The sequence below is a fragment of the Rhinatrema bivittatum genome, chromosome 2 (genome assembly GCF_901001135.1).
Source record: "Rhinatrema bivittatum chromosome 2, aRhiBiv1.1, whole genome shotgun sequence".
NCBI lineage: Eukaryota > Metazoa > Chordata > Amphibia > Gymnophiona > Rhinatrematidae > Rhinatrema > Rhinatrema bivittatum.
This window is the reverse complement of record NC_042616.1, coordinates 231,257,039-231,272,428: the sequence shown is the minus strand read 5'-3', so window position 1 is coordinate 231,272,428 and position 15,390 is coordinate 231,257,039. Positions and strand designations below refer to the sequence as shown.

At 44.2% G+C, this 15,390-nt stretch overlaps 1 protein-coding gene across 1 annotated transcript in view; it reads right to left on the bottom strand.

Annotated features, from left to right (window-relative positions):
- KCNH8 (potassium voltage-gated channel subfamily H member 8) overlaps window positions 1-15,390 on the bottom strand; it is a 988,350-nt gene that overhangs the window by 331,715 nt on the left and 641,245 nt on the right. Inside the window, exons 9-10 of the mRNA XM_029589277.1 lie at window positions 11,443-11,642; window positions 6,868-7,117 (exon numbers count right to left, since the gene is read on the bottom strand). Of these exons, the coding sequence (XP_029445137.1) occupies window positions 6,868-7,117; window positions 11,443-11,642 (450 nt within the window). The remainder of the gene's footprint in view (window positions 1-6,867; window positions 7,118-11,442; window positions 11,643-15,390) is intronic.

Genomic DNA, 15,390 nt, shown 5'->3' with positions numbered 1-15,390 from the left:
CGGGTGGTGAGCCCTTGGGCCATGGCAGGACCCCAGGAGGAGCCCAAGGCCACACCGTGGGAGGTGAGCTGAGCAGGCATGGTGAGCCAGGCAGGCAGGAACAGAAGCAGGGAGTCCGACCCTCAGCCGGACCTGCATGCCCATGGTAGCCAACACGGGGAAGTTGACTAATGAACGGTCCTCCGACTGTTCCCGGCCCTTTCGGACCTGCCACAGGGAACGGCAATGGGCAGCAGGCCGGACAGAGGCGAGGGCAGACAGAGTCCTTAAACAGAAGACATCAAACGGGGCAGAAGCAGGCTGAAGCAAGACGGAGACATCAGGACAAGGGCTGCAGCGAGACACAGGGAGGATCCAGGCGAGCAGGAACTCCGATGCTGGGATACTCACATCCGAAGCCCCCTCGACTGGCAGAAGCTCAAGAGCCCGTGGGACGAATCCCTCCTGTTGGCCACTCCAGGGCCCAACAGGACAGAAGGCTCAGGAACCAGGTCAAGGCAGAGACAGGTAGACATCCGGACAAAGGCTGAAGCAGACACTGAAGACAAGGCTGGACGGGAACATTGCACTGTCCATCAGGGCGCCCTACTCAGCCCACCCGTGGGACTGAGTCGCGGACCACCCTGTCCCAGACGCGCCCTACACAGCCTAGCAAGGCTGGTCGCGGACCACGCTGAGAAGGAGGGTGCAGGGAAACTCCAGGCAAACAGGAACTCCGATGCTGGGATACTCACATCCGAAGTCCTTACGGCTGGCAGGCACAGGAACAAACATCAGGCAGAGACACTGGGCAGGGATCCATCAAAGCATAAGTGATCACGGAAGACCTGGATCAGCAAGGATACAGACGACTGTAGGACCTGATCCGAAGGCTGAAGACAAGCAGGAGTCGGAGTCACAGACCGGAGTCAAGGCAGGCTGAAGACAAGCAGGAGTCGGAGTCACGGACCAGAGTCAAGGCAGGCTGAAGACAAGCAGGAGTCGGAGTCACGGACCGGAGTCAAGGCAGGCTGACGACAAGCAGGAGTCGGAGTCATGGAGGACCTGGATCGGGAGAGGCCACAGACAACTGTGTAACCCAATCCGAAGGCAAAGACACAGTGAACAGAAAGTCCTTAAATACTGGAGGTAGAAGGCAACTCCCTGGGAGGAGCTTGCCAGGACCGCCCACCGCTGGTCCTATAACTAGGGTAGAGAGCTGCGGGCCAGCCCCTAGGGAAGGGCGTCACCCAATAGGAAGTCCAAACGCTGAGGCATGCAAGCCACAGGCACAGCTAGGCCTCTCAGGCCCTGGAGCAAGTCCTGGATGATGTGCAGGCGAGGCCCAGGCTTCAGAGCGGCCTCTGGAGGAAGGTAAGAGACCTCCTGCAGCGCAGCAGCAGGGGGGATCGCAACAGTACCCCCCCCTCAAAGAATCCCCCCCCTCTCAGAGGGACCAAAAACAAAAGCCAAGCAAGCAAACAACAACCACACACCACAAGCAAGCAAGCAAAAACACACCACAGGCAAGCAAGCAAAAACACACCACAGGCAAGCAACCAAAAACACACCACAGGCAAGCAACCAAACACACACCACAGGCAAGCAACCAAACACACACCACAGGCAAGCAACCAACACGACGAGAGACCAACCAAACCCAAGGAAACACGGGACCACGCGAACACGGGACCGAGGGAACAAGAGACGACGTGAACACGGGACCGAGGGAACAAGAGACCGAACGAACGGAGACCGCGGGAGCAGCGACCGAATGAACGGAGACCGCGGGAGCAGCGACCGAGCGAACGGAGACCGCGGGAGCAGCGACCGAGCGAACGGAGACCGCGGGAGCAGCGACCGAGCGAACGGAGACCGCGCGACCGACACACACAAAAACAAAAGAGGGAGCAAGGGAACGGAGAGCGAGGGAGCGGAGAGCAAGGGAGCAGAGAGCGAGAGAGCAGCGAGCAAGGGAGCGGAGAGCAAGGGAGCAGCGAGCAAGGGAGCGGAGAGCAAGGGAGCGGAGAGCGAGAGAGCAGCGAGCAAGGGAGCGGAGAGCGAAGGAGCAGCGAGCAAGGGAGCGGAGAGCGAAGGAGCAGCGAGCAAGGGAGCGGAGAGCGAAGGAGCAGCGAGCAAGGGAGCGGAGAGCGAAGGAGCAGAGAGCAAGGGAGCGGAGAGCGAAGGAGCCCAGGAGCGAAAGAGCAGAGAGGGAAAGAGCGGAAAGCGAGAGAGCGAAGGGAGAAAGAGCGAAGGGCGAGAGACAGGAAGCAGGGGAAACAACGCGGGAACGAGGAGGACGGGAACCCACAAGCAGGAAACAACAAGCGGGAAAACAGCACAAACGAGCAACACAGGACCAACAGCACAGACGAGCAACACAGGTCCAACAGCACAAACGAGCACCCACGCAGCACACAGCACAAACGAGCACCCACGCAGCACACAGCACAAGCACCCACGCAGCACAAACAAGCACCCCCAGGCACACCCACAGCAGAAGCAAGCAGAAGCAAGAGCAAGAACAAGAGGGGGGGAGGGCGGGCAGAAACTACAGCAACATCAGGAGGAGCGCAGGCGCCTCCTGCAGGTCGTGGAACTCCATCCTGGGAACAAGGAAACGATGGTTTGGGCGCAGGCGCCTCCTGCAGGTCGTGGGAACCCAAACGCTGGCGCCTCCAGCAGGTCGTAAGCAAAGCAGAAGCTGGCGCCTCCAGCAGGTCGTGAGACGAAAGCAGACAAAAGAAAAAATCCTGGAACTAGACAAGTCCATCACAAGCACAGCTCACCGAGCTCATGGCCTTCGGATTCTGTTACGAGCGCGCGCGGGCGCGGTCGTCTCGGGCGGGTGGTGAGCCCTTGGGCCACGGCAGGACCCCAGGAGGAGCCCAAGGCCACACCGTGGGAGGTGAGCTGAGCAGGCATGGTGAGCCAGGCAGGCAGGAACAGAAGCAGGGAGTCCGACCCTCAGCCGGACCTGCATGCCCATGGTAGCCAACACGGGGAAGTTGACTAATGAACGGTCCTCCGACTGTTCCCGGCCCTTTCGGACCTGCCGCAGGGAACGGCAATGGGCAGCAGGCCGGACAGAGGCGAGGGCAGACAGAGTCCTTAAACAGAAGACATCAGACGGGGCAGAAGCAGGCTGAAGAAAGACGGAGACATCAGGACAAGGGCTGCAGCGAGACACAGGGAGGATCCAGGCGAGCAGGAACTCCGATGCTGGGATACTCACATCCGAAGCCCCCTCGGCTGGCAGAAGCTCAAGAGCCCGTGGGACGAATCCCTCCTGTTGGCCACTCCAGGGCCCAACAGGACAGAAGGCTCAGGAACCAGGTCAAGGCAGAGACAGGTAGACATCCGGACAAAGGCTGAAGCAGACACTGAAGACAAGGCTGGACGGGAACATTGCACTGTCCATCAGGGCGCCCTACTCAGCCCACCCGTGGGACTGAGTCGCGGACCACCCTGTCCCAGACGCGCCCTACACAGCCTAGCAAGGCTGGTCGCGGACCACGCTGAGAAGGAGGGTGCAGGGAAACTCCAGGCAAACAGGAACTCCGATGCTGGGATACTCACATCCGAAGTCCTTACGGCTGGCAGGCACAGGAACAAACATCAGGCAGAGACACTGGGCAGGGATCCATCAAAGCATAAGTGATCACGGAAGACCTGGATCAGCAAGGATACAGACGACTGTAGGACCTGATCCAAAGGCTGAAGACAAGCAGGAGTCGGAGTCACGGACCGGAGTCAAGGCAGGCTGAAGACAAGCAGGAGTCGGAGTCACGGACCAGAGTCAAGGCAGGCTGAAGACAAGCAGGAGTCGGAGTCACGGACCAGAGTCAAGGCAGGCTGACGACAAGCAGGAGTCGGAGTCACGGAGGACCTGGATCGGGAGAGGCCACAGACAACTGTGTAACCCAATCCGAAGGCAAAGACACAGTGAACAGAAAGTCCTTAAATACTGAAGGTAGAAGGCAACTCCCTGGGAGGAGCTTGCCAGGACCGCCCACCGCTGGTCCTATAACTAGGGTAGAGAGCTGCGGGCCAGCCCCTAGGGAAGGGCGTTGCCCAACAGGAAGTCCAAACGCTGAGGCATGCAAGCCACAGGCACAGCTAGGCCTCTCAGGCCCTGGAGCAAGTCCTGGATGATGCGCAGGCGAGGCCCAGGCTTCAGAGCGGCCTCTGGAGGAAGGTAAGAGACCTCCTGCAGCGCAGCAGCAGGGGGGATCGCAACAATCACTGCGAAACGTACGTCGGACTTCTGTGAATGTACAGGAAATTCCTTCAGACTACCTTAAAGGACTGCTGTCTTACCTGGTCCTAATTAAGATTGAGAACCACAGAAAATCCTTGGTGAAGGGAGGAGCCCATCACCAGAGTATAGGACCGCAGGGACTAGAAGGGTTAAGCGGGCCCTGGAGAACAGACAGAGACCCACTGTATGAGAAGACCTGCCACATTTAAGGTTTGAAAGTGACATTAAGTTAAGACCTGCTATGTCTAAAGATTGTGAGCTATCTAATTTGTGTATTTGCTTTGCACTGCACTGTGTTAATTGTGAGACACATGAACTCCAAGACAAGCTGTCTGTCTCATTTGTTTTGCTGTGCACTTTTCTCAGTTTCACTGTAAATAAAGTGCACTTATGGAATAGCCAGAGTCAGCCTTCTTTTTCTTCTGGCAGTTCCCAAGATGCTACCATTTGAGTTACCACATACTCCCTCCTCTAAAGAGCTGAACGTTATACTATCAACAGCAATACCATCTTGTAGCTCCCTCGGATCTTCTCAATTCATTTTAGTCAAATATCTTATAAGAATCTTAACTTTCCCTAGCTGACTCAATGCAGCCCATCACATAAAAGAAACAAGGAAATGATCCAATCATAGCAACTGCTCAGTGTCTAATCTATTCATTTTTACCAACTCCAAATCCAATTTAAATCAGATCCTGAGTATGGCCAGAAAACATGGCTCTGATAGTTAATAAACTGAAAGAGCACATGAACATTCATACTACCAAAATAGTTGTCAGTAGCCACCATCTTGAAAGTAGTCTACTAAAACTACAAAATTTCCTGACCCTGGACAGGCTTCAGCTAAGATTTCTAATAATGCTTGTGAAGTTGAGTTCAGGGCAGAAGAAGCTCAATAAACTAAAATAGATATCAAGGTATTAAAGCTGAACACCAAAAGCCATATGAGATGATACTGAGGGTCCTATGTATAACTGAGAGGAGAGGAGAGACAGAGAGATATCATAGAGATATATAAATACCTGAAAGGTATTATTGGTGCACAAAAGAGACACCTTTTTTTAACAGAAGGGAAATTGTAGAACAAGGGGGAAAATTCAGGAATATGTCATGAAATATTTGTCAAAGAAAGGGTAGTAGATGCCTGGAATGCCCTTCTGAAGGTTGTACTGGAGATAAAAAGTGATAGCAGAATTAAACAATGTATGGGATAAGTACAGAGGATCCATAGTGACAAGAGGATGGAAATAAAGTATATTGGGATAACCTGTACAGAGCAACAGTTACAACCCAAAGTAGCACTGGCATATGTGAATCAGGGCTCTAAGAAAGCATGGAGATAAATTACACAGAGCAGCAGTTACAAACCAAACACAGCAGAGGTATGATTTCATCAGGGCTCATGGGGGCCAAAACTGTAATGACTGTGATAGATTTGGCTATGCTTGTGACAGATATACAGATATGAGAAGAGGGTTGAGGGACTGGGTGGAAAACCCAAGGAGGAAGTTGGTGTTGGGTTGCATTTGGGAATTTTTGATACGCATCTACCAAAAGAGGAGGAATCCCAACTGGGCAGACTGGATACGCCATTTACTATGTTACTATTCTACCCTCTCCACAGTTTAGTCAGGAATAATTTCACATTCAGGCAAGAATGGTAACTCATAACCAGCTCCTCCTCTCCCCAGTCTAGACTGCAGGACATACCCAAAGCTGGGAGGACAAAACTGAGCTGAACAAACTTCTTCACCCTCTCCAACCCAATATAAATTAAAGAGATCTTATTTTCTGCTGATCCAGCATTAAGTAACCAACCCTAACATGCAATGTGTTATTAGTCTGAATTTCTATGCCTTTGAGTAGAATTATATAGAGATTATACAATGTCTCTATATTTTTTTTTTCATTTTATGAGCCAAAAGTTTCCACCTGCTCCTTTGGACTTTTATATGATCTCCCAAACTACTTTAGTCTAGTCTTTGCAGTAGCAATTTTTGGCTGTGACCCATGATTCAGAGCTTCTTCTGGAACCCTGCAATTATGAGCCTTAAATTTGGCCATTATGTTTCACCATATTAATGACAATTCCTATTTTCTCTTTCTATTTACACTTAATATCCTATGACTCCCCTCTATCCTGGAAGCTGTGAACACTATCTCTATGGCATCTTCAGCCTCATCTGGCCTCAAGAACTGGAAGACCTGAGCTGGGAATTGAACTCAGATCCCTCTCCATGGCAGTGCATAGAACTGCCATTGAGCTCCTGGCCTAGCCCAATTGCATTACTTCTTTCCATATAATACAGTGAGTTCCATACCTGTGAGCTATTGGGTAAAGATTTATGCATTCGCTTTAAAAAAAATGTCTTTTCCTACTTGAAAAGCAAGTTATTAAACTGGAATGAATACATTAATTTTGTTATTTCACATGATGAATGAGAATCAGATTCTACAAGACCCTACTATTAGCTACTATGTATATTAAATTGACGGATGCATAGATGTGAGGGAAGATTGGTATTTCAGGAAACTGAGAATTTCTCAGTTGAGTTTATCATTATCCAGTAGTTTAACATAACACAAAATAAATGACAGTTTCTGTGGTACATTTAGTTTCCACCTACCAAGAATTGCCAGCACCATGTTATCTTTCAGTACTTCCATTGAACCTGAGCACACCAAATAGATAGCCTGCAATGCATCTCCCTGCCGAAGGAGGTACTCTCCAGGAGCACAGAAGGAGGTTTTGATATGCAGAGATAAAGACCTGAGGCAACCACGGCTGGCACATTCAAAAAGAGACAGCTGTAAAATCTCCTTGTTCAAGTGCATGGTGATGTCTGAGCGCAGCTCATCTGGAAAATCTTTCAAAAGCTGTCAAAAAATGAGGGAACAGGATATGTAAGAGCAAAATCATTCATTTACAATTTTTTTTTTTAAAGAAGGAACTAATGGGTTTCTGCTGTTATACACATTATCTTTACACTAAATATTTCTAAGGCTCTTTCCTATAGCAAAAAAAAAACAAAAAACTATTTAAAAATGTATTACCACCTTATTTGCACTTGATAGAATCTTTGACGTCAAGTCATAGCAACAAAACTTATACCTCTCTATGGTCCTAGAGATAAATGGGATTTTAAAAATCCATCAACATATTCTATATCAAAATGTTCTATTAAAATATTTGTATATCATATTATATACTGAATCCTCTCTACAAAGCTATCATTGGATATCACAAGATGTAGGGGCTGTGGTAAAGGTTCTGTAATTATGAGGAAGAATCAAAATGGAATTCAATAAAACTGGAAAACATTGTAAAATGGTTTTACTGTACAATACTTTGCCATAGTTTTAACGATCTTGAGAATGAACCAATCCACAATTAAAAGTGTTGATTTTTCTTGCATCATTTTCTTGAAAATGTAAGTCTACTTATTTTATGGTTTTCTTGTAAACTGGAGTAGCTGGTTTTCCTACAGTCTGTACTTTGTTGCTCACCTCATTTGACTATACACAGAATCTGTAGTCACCCATAGAACAAGAAGAACAAACCGTGCCTTTAAATAACAACTGCAGTGAAGCTTGCCACTTAGGATCACCACAGAATTATGTCTGGTCATTCAAAACAGCTACTTTCAAATATAAAACAAATGCATAAATAAAAACATTTGATATATTTAATTAACAGTGCTAGCTGTTCTTTTCTGACAATTTATGCTGCATATATTGCTGTGTTCTTCATTTTTTCGCAGACACAGAACAGCCTTTGATCAAATTAAGGGCTTTATTCAAAAAGGATTTTTCTCTATTCTGTGCCTTTAGGAAAAATAAATATTTATTGATTAGGGTCTTAAGCCTTACAGAAAGGATTCAGGTGCATTAGATAATGCCTTTATAAGATGTTAATATCAACCTATGTTTATAATGATCGCCAATTTAACCAGTGCATGAAGTGCCCTAATCAAGAATTGCCTTGACCATGGGTGATAAAATCAGCGAACATATTGGAGATGGTTCCATTTAAAAACTCTTGTGAAAAACTTTCAAGAGTTTTGCTTCCTTTATCAGGTCAGTGCAAATGAATGAAGGCTCCTGTCGCCTGAATACACAAGTACAGTGTTGGTTAGATTCCATATCATTGCTTATATTAGAAATATAGATTTTATAAATGGATAGGGAGGGAGGCATGGGCATGGATAAGGTATTCTTATGTACCTGTCCAACATAAATGCAACCAAATAACAAAAAATGAACCTAAGCATCTTAGAGAAATGAAATATTAACTTATAGGAATATAGTTTTATTTGATAGAGTTGTGCATTATTATAAATTATGTATAGGGACCTTCATTTTCAGTTTTTATTTTATTTATCCTGAGAATTTCAATGTTAGAACAAAAATTATCTGTGAAAACATGACTTTTCCACTGATTTTTCAATTGGTTTATTATAACACTGATTTTTTTTGTTATAACCTTGAAATTCCCAGGAAAAATTTAAAAAACTGAAAATGAAGATCTTTAGTAATGTATAATGTATCCTTTTGAAAACCTGCAAATTAATAGCCAATGATTGTCTGAGTCTCCTTTTCCTCTCCTCCCCTTCCCAGCACAACACTCCCAATCAAAAAAAACAAAAACGTAAAGCCCTATTCCATAGGTTAAACCCCACTTTTTCTTCAAAATCTGAAAAATGCTCCCTCTGCCCCACTCCCCCCCCCCCCAACTTTCCCATGACCTAAAGCCTGAGGGAAGTTTCAATAAAGCTGATGCCATTTTGAATGATGGCACCAGCAAGGCAGGCATGACTCTGACTCTTAAAAATAGCATAAGGCAGGATCTGAGGGTGGGGAGCATAGGGAGACAGTGGAGGGAAGGTATTTTTCAGGTTTCAGACACTGCAGGAATTCAACTAATGGGTAGGGAATGGGATTAACTTCTTACTATGGTTGGGTGTGCTATGCTGAATGGTGGGGGAGGGCTAACTTGGGGCTTACTCCTCATTTACAAAGCACATTTTCTTCCCAGTTCCACAGCAGTGTTTATTAATATGCAGTTAAGTAAATCCTGAGAGAATATACTCAAATTAAAAAAAAATGTTTTTACACACTGTTTTAACACAGCTTAGTAAACAGGCCCTCTAGGGTGCTATTTAACCCCTGGATTCATCATTCCACTATAAATGTAGTGGAATGATGAACAGTGAGGAAAAAAGGGACAGGGGCGATAGTGAGCAGGCAGGCACATCGTAGCGGTGTGTTTTCACCTGCCGCAGATACAGCCATGCTGCACACTATCACCCCTGTAGCGCCAATGAAATAGCTGTAGCTATTTCCGGCGCTACCGCAGGCAATAATGTGCAATACATTATCGCTCTCAACGCTACAGACCCCTAATTTTCCAAAATCCTGCCTAAACCTTACCCAAACTCCTTCCCTTTCTCTAATTTACACTTTTGACTCGCGATGCAGTTGTTGTTGCATGCGTTAGGGTGATAACGGCCCATTGTGATTTGAAAAATAACCCTCTTAATTCCTAAGAAATAATAGTAACACAAAACTAACAAGCACTAAATGATAGGTATAATGTAGGAGAAATAGGCTGTCATTATGTAAGTTTCATTACACTGACCTGTCTCAATAACCTGACCTTAACTAGCTGCACATCTGTTATTCCTGTCCTAAAATCCATAGTAGAAGAGACTGACAGTTATGTCAGATTTTGTTTACTCTTAATTCGGTCACTTCCTCTAGAGATTAGATTCATATACACACACAAAATACATTCTCTTCTGCCATATGGCATTTGAACACTGGATTAAACTTTTAAGAGTCTTTTTTTTAAAGCATAAAATAATATACTTAAAAGGAACACTATAAAGAATTGGAGCTCTATTTTCCCCTTCTGTTCATCTTTTCCTCAGTTTTTGCCTGCTCCTGTTAGTTTCCAGCTCAGGTAAGCCTTACCTTTTCAGGGCCTACAGAGCCATGATCCTTAATTGGAAACTATCTTGGGGTAGAGGGCATTCCCCATTTTTATCCCTTACTAAGCCATGCAGCTATTGAGGCAACAGTCCTTGTTCAGGGACCTCAGACCACACAGCTCCTTCCAGAAGCCAGAACATATACTCTGATCAGTTGGTATGGCTATTGAGCAATAAGTAAATCCCCTCCCCTTGGAAATGCAAACACTTCCTCCTAATCATTCCTAAAGCTTTCTCAGGAATCAAATCCAAGTCTTTTGCATGGCAGAATGCAGCTCTGCCACTGGATCATTGAACTGGCACTTTTAATTGATTTCCAGGGTTCCACTTTTGAGTAATACCTGAAAGCCTATTAGAAAAAGCATTACCATTCCTTTTGGGACATTGATAAAAGAATGAAGATACTTTTATATTTCCAAAATTTGAAAAATACATTTCTATCACCTGCCCAATTATCTAGTCAAGTTAGTTGTCAATATGGAGCAGATGAAAAAATCATACAAAACATCAGTATTCTCTGTGGACTTTGGATTTATTTCAACCTATTTTATTTAACATTTTTCTAACCTCTATCCTAAATAACATGTTAAGATGCTAATGATAGCATTCAGCTTTATACCAGCTGTATTATTTTGTCGTTTTTAAGAAAACACTATTTGTGCCTCATCATTTAACAATTTTTACAGCAATAAATTATCTTTTAGCTTGAATAAACAAAGAGATGAGATGGAATGTGACATGAAAAGATTCTTTTTCTGAACCGATATCCTTTATATTAATATCATAATGGGACATTTTTCAAAAGTATCCACAAAGATGAAAAGTACCCATGGACTTTGCATCAGTTTTCAAAGGGAAAATACAAGCATACTTTCTCTTTGAAATAATGTGCATAATTTTGAAAATGTAATCTATGTGCATTATTCCCCTCCCCCTATCTAAACATGCCCCAGCTGAAAGTATGCATCTTGTTGATCCCTGTTGATACTATTAGCTTGGCAATTTTCTTACTTATCAAAGTATATGGTTTCTTAAAATTGCCTTTGATAAGGACAATAACAATCAACACAGTGCAAGTTAAATTGTTTCTAGTATCTGATTTCATAAAACACTTCATTTTTCAACTACCTTAGAGTCTGAATATTAATTAGACTTCCCAAGGAAAGTGTAAATTGCATTAGAAAAGTCAATGAAATAAAGTTTTCAAATTACCTCATTAGAATCTATCCCATTATTGACGGACCAAGTGGTTTGGAAGTACTCAAGCATCCTTTGCTTTAACTGCTGTGGTAGATGATGAACCCGTATAAAGTCCTTCAGATCTTTTGTTCTGGTATGGTAAAGGGACCACCTGGAGTACAATCGCTGAATTATGGCAGTCACATTGCCAAACACCAAGGCATGCATCAATGCTACAAGAAACAGAAAACTGCATATTCAAAATGTAGCTACATCTCAGTTAAATACACATTTTGTGATTGTGCCACATTTCCATATATTTGCAGATATTCTTTTTTCAAATGTTGCTGTCATAGTGATATTAGAAACTTATATTATTAGCAAAACCGCTAGTCAACTGAGGTAGTATACCACAACATTACATTTTAGACTGCAGCTCTATAAGCCCATAAAAGATATTCCTTGTAAATGCAGAAGTATATATTTCTTACTCAACTCTGAGTGTAGGGATGCCGGTCTGTTTTTGAAATAAATGTTCTATTATTGGTGCATTCAGCATTTGGAGACTCTTTTGTTTATTAATTACAATAATTTTTTTTATCTAAGCCTAAAATTTGGTATTCAATAAAACAAATAGAATGTTAGAAATTATTAGAAAGGGAATGGCAAATAAAGCAGAGGATATCGTAATGCCTCTATATCGTTCCATGGTTAGACAGCACCTTGAATACTTGTGTACTTGTGTTCTGGTCTCCACATCTCAAAAAAAGATATAGTTACACTGGAGAAAGTACAGAGAAGGATGCCCAAAATGATAAAGTACATAGAACGGTTCCCTATAAGGAAAGGCTAAAGAGGTTAGGGCTATTCAGCTTGGAGAAGAGATGACTGAGGGGGGGACATGATAAAGGTCTACAAAATCATGAAAGGACTTGAACAGGTAAATGTAAAATGGTTATTTACTCTTTCGGATAATACAAGGACTAGGGGGAACATGAAGTTAGAAAGTAACACATTTAAAATGAATCAGAGAAACTTGTTTTTCTCTCAACACACAATTAAGCTCTGGAATTCATTGCCAGAGTATGTGGTTAAGGCAGCTACTGTAGATGGGTTTTTAAAAAGTTTGGATAAGTTCCTGCAGGAGAAGCCCATAAACTGCGATTAATCAATGGGGAATAGCCACTGCTTGTTGCCGGCATTAGTAGCATGGGATCTATTTAGTTTATGGGTTCTTGCCAGGTACTTGTAAATTTGATTTGCCACTGTTGGAGACAGGATACTGAGCTTGATGGATCCTTGGTCTGGCCAGTATGGCATATCTTATATTCTTATGTCCTTAAATTTCTTTGAGATTATGATTACAAATTCCCTGCATCACATATTACAAAGGTGTTAGGATTCCCGGTTGCGGCTGGGAATGAATGCATTTGGCCAGGCCCCCTTACTTGCTCCAGCAGGTGGCCAGTCCCATCTCTCCCCTTCACCACTTGATGTGGCCAGATGCCAAACCCCGCTGGGGTGGCCTGCCCACGCGGCATAACACACCACCGGCTCAGCCTTGGTGCCTGCCTTGCTAGGTGTGCGCATGCACCATTGTCGGTCATTTAAAGGGCCCAAGGTGGGAAACTTCGCCGTGCTCCAGGGAGATGATGTCGCCTAGGACAGATATATATATCCGGTCCTGACTTCTGCACTCTGCCTCAGCAAAGTGTCCTGCTCTGCTTCCAGAGTGCATACACTGCATTGTTCCTGATCCTGTGTTCCAGCTTGCCTTCTGATCCTGAGTTCCAGCCCTGACTCCTGACCCAGTGTTCTTGCCTCGGTTCCTGTTCCTGCTCCGGTCCTCGGACTGACTTCCCGGTTTTGGACCTCTGCCTGGTAATCTGACTCTGCTTGATCTCTGCCTGCCTGACCCCCACCTGGTACTCTAATTTCACTTGACCTCCGCCTGCCCTGACCTCCAGCCTGTTCCTCATCTTTGCCTGTCTGTTGCCTGTCCTGACCTTTGATATGCTTCTGGTTACGTCTGTCCGCCACCTGCCTCGACTTTTGCTTGCCCGACGTCGCTTAGCCTTCTCCTCTGAATTCCACAATGTGACAGACCCACACCTAAGTCCTGCTGGCCCCAGCATCCAAGCGCTCAACCTGCAGGGAACATGGGCTGGTAAAGGTGAAGTTCCAGTTGGGTCTTCTCAGCCTGTACCACCTCCTGACAACGAGAACCACTTGGGGCCCTCTCCTGGTGGTAGCATCAACCTCGTCTCAGCTCAAGGGTCCACATACGCAACAAAAGGATCAGATAGTTATATATTCCATTGAGTAAAAATGTCGGAAGCAAGGTCAGAAGAGACCACTTGAAACAAGGTTGTTTTATACTACCTATTACAGCAAAAATCTGTCATAGTGAACTTCTAAAGTGATATGATAAAGTACATGTTCTTTAGATTCAAATTTCAGTGCATTTGTTTTATGAGAGCAAAAGTAAAAAAGAAGCAAAAAAGTGGAATAAGAGATATGTAAATGGTTAAACACATCTGATAATAAATACTCATTACTATAAAAAGTCTTCATGTAAGCTATGTTTGAAAAGCACACATAAAAGAAAATTGTTTTGATCATATGTCTTCAAAAACATACAGGGCTGATTTTCAAAAGCATTTATGTACACAAAACACAGGTTTATGCATGTAAATTGACTTTTGAAAATTGTCTGAGGATTTGTGTATGTAAACAAATATGCAGATGGGATTGTGCATGTTGTTTTATGTGCATAGCAAAGAAGCATTCTGGGAGGCAGAGCTGGAACAATGAAAACATTTACATCCATACTTTCAATTTTCAAAAGTATGAGCATAAATATATGTGTACACTTTTATACCTGCTCCCTAGCAGATGCAAATATGTGCCTGAATACCATGCATGGGTATGCACCTATCCACTAATTTTCAAAGTAGACCTACACTATGAAAATTTGGGCTAAAATCCTTGTGTACTTCTACATGCAGACTTTAGTCCTATGCAGGCTGTTATAAAAGTACCCTCATACTGTATTTCATAAACTATTTAAATTAACTACATCTTGACTATCACACATCTTTTTACTAGTAAATCATGCTTTGTTTCATAAAAATTCCACCAAGAACTAATGAATAATCAAATGGCTTGGTGGACTGTACAAATGATTTTGCCAGTCCTGTAAGCATACATAAAGTATACAATTATCAAATCATGTAAAAATTATAGGCATTAATTTGTAATAAAAGTGCAATGTGGGTCTGCCAATTTTACTATTAATCCAAGCAGCCTCTTACTTTCTATCAGATAGCAAGTTCCAAATGCATTCATTCACATGCATTCACAATTTACCTTTTAAAATAAGCATTCAGCACCATGGACAGCATTCAGCACAAACTCATGGGATTATTCTATTTATTTATTTATTTATTTATTTATTTATGTATTTAACTCTTTTCTATACCGACATTCATGAAGCATATCATATCATATCGGTTCACAAGGAACAGGGGTGTTACAACATTTACATTAAAAAAAGAAGAAAGTTACACTAAACAAGGAGTTATGGGAACTTGGGTAATTTGGAGTGCAGAAGACAGAGGTTTAACACTATAAACTTAACAAGGGAATACTGGTTGTGTCATGGATCATATATAGAGCACACTATACATATAGAACTTATATACAAAAGCACAAGTGTGGCAACAATGCAATGCATTGGCTGTCCTGGAAGGGGATTAACAGGAGGATAGGGATGAGACTTTCTAGGATCCAGGAATTAGGAGGAGGGGTTAAGGGGGGGGGATTGGGAGAGTAGGGATCAGGCTATGGGAAGGCTTGTTGGAACAGCCAGGTCTTGAGTTTTTTCCTAAAGGTCAACAGGCAGGGTTCCTGTCTGAAGTCTGGAGGCATGGTATTCCAGACGGCTGGCCCTGCTGTAGAGAAGGCCCGTTCCCTGGTGGA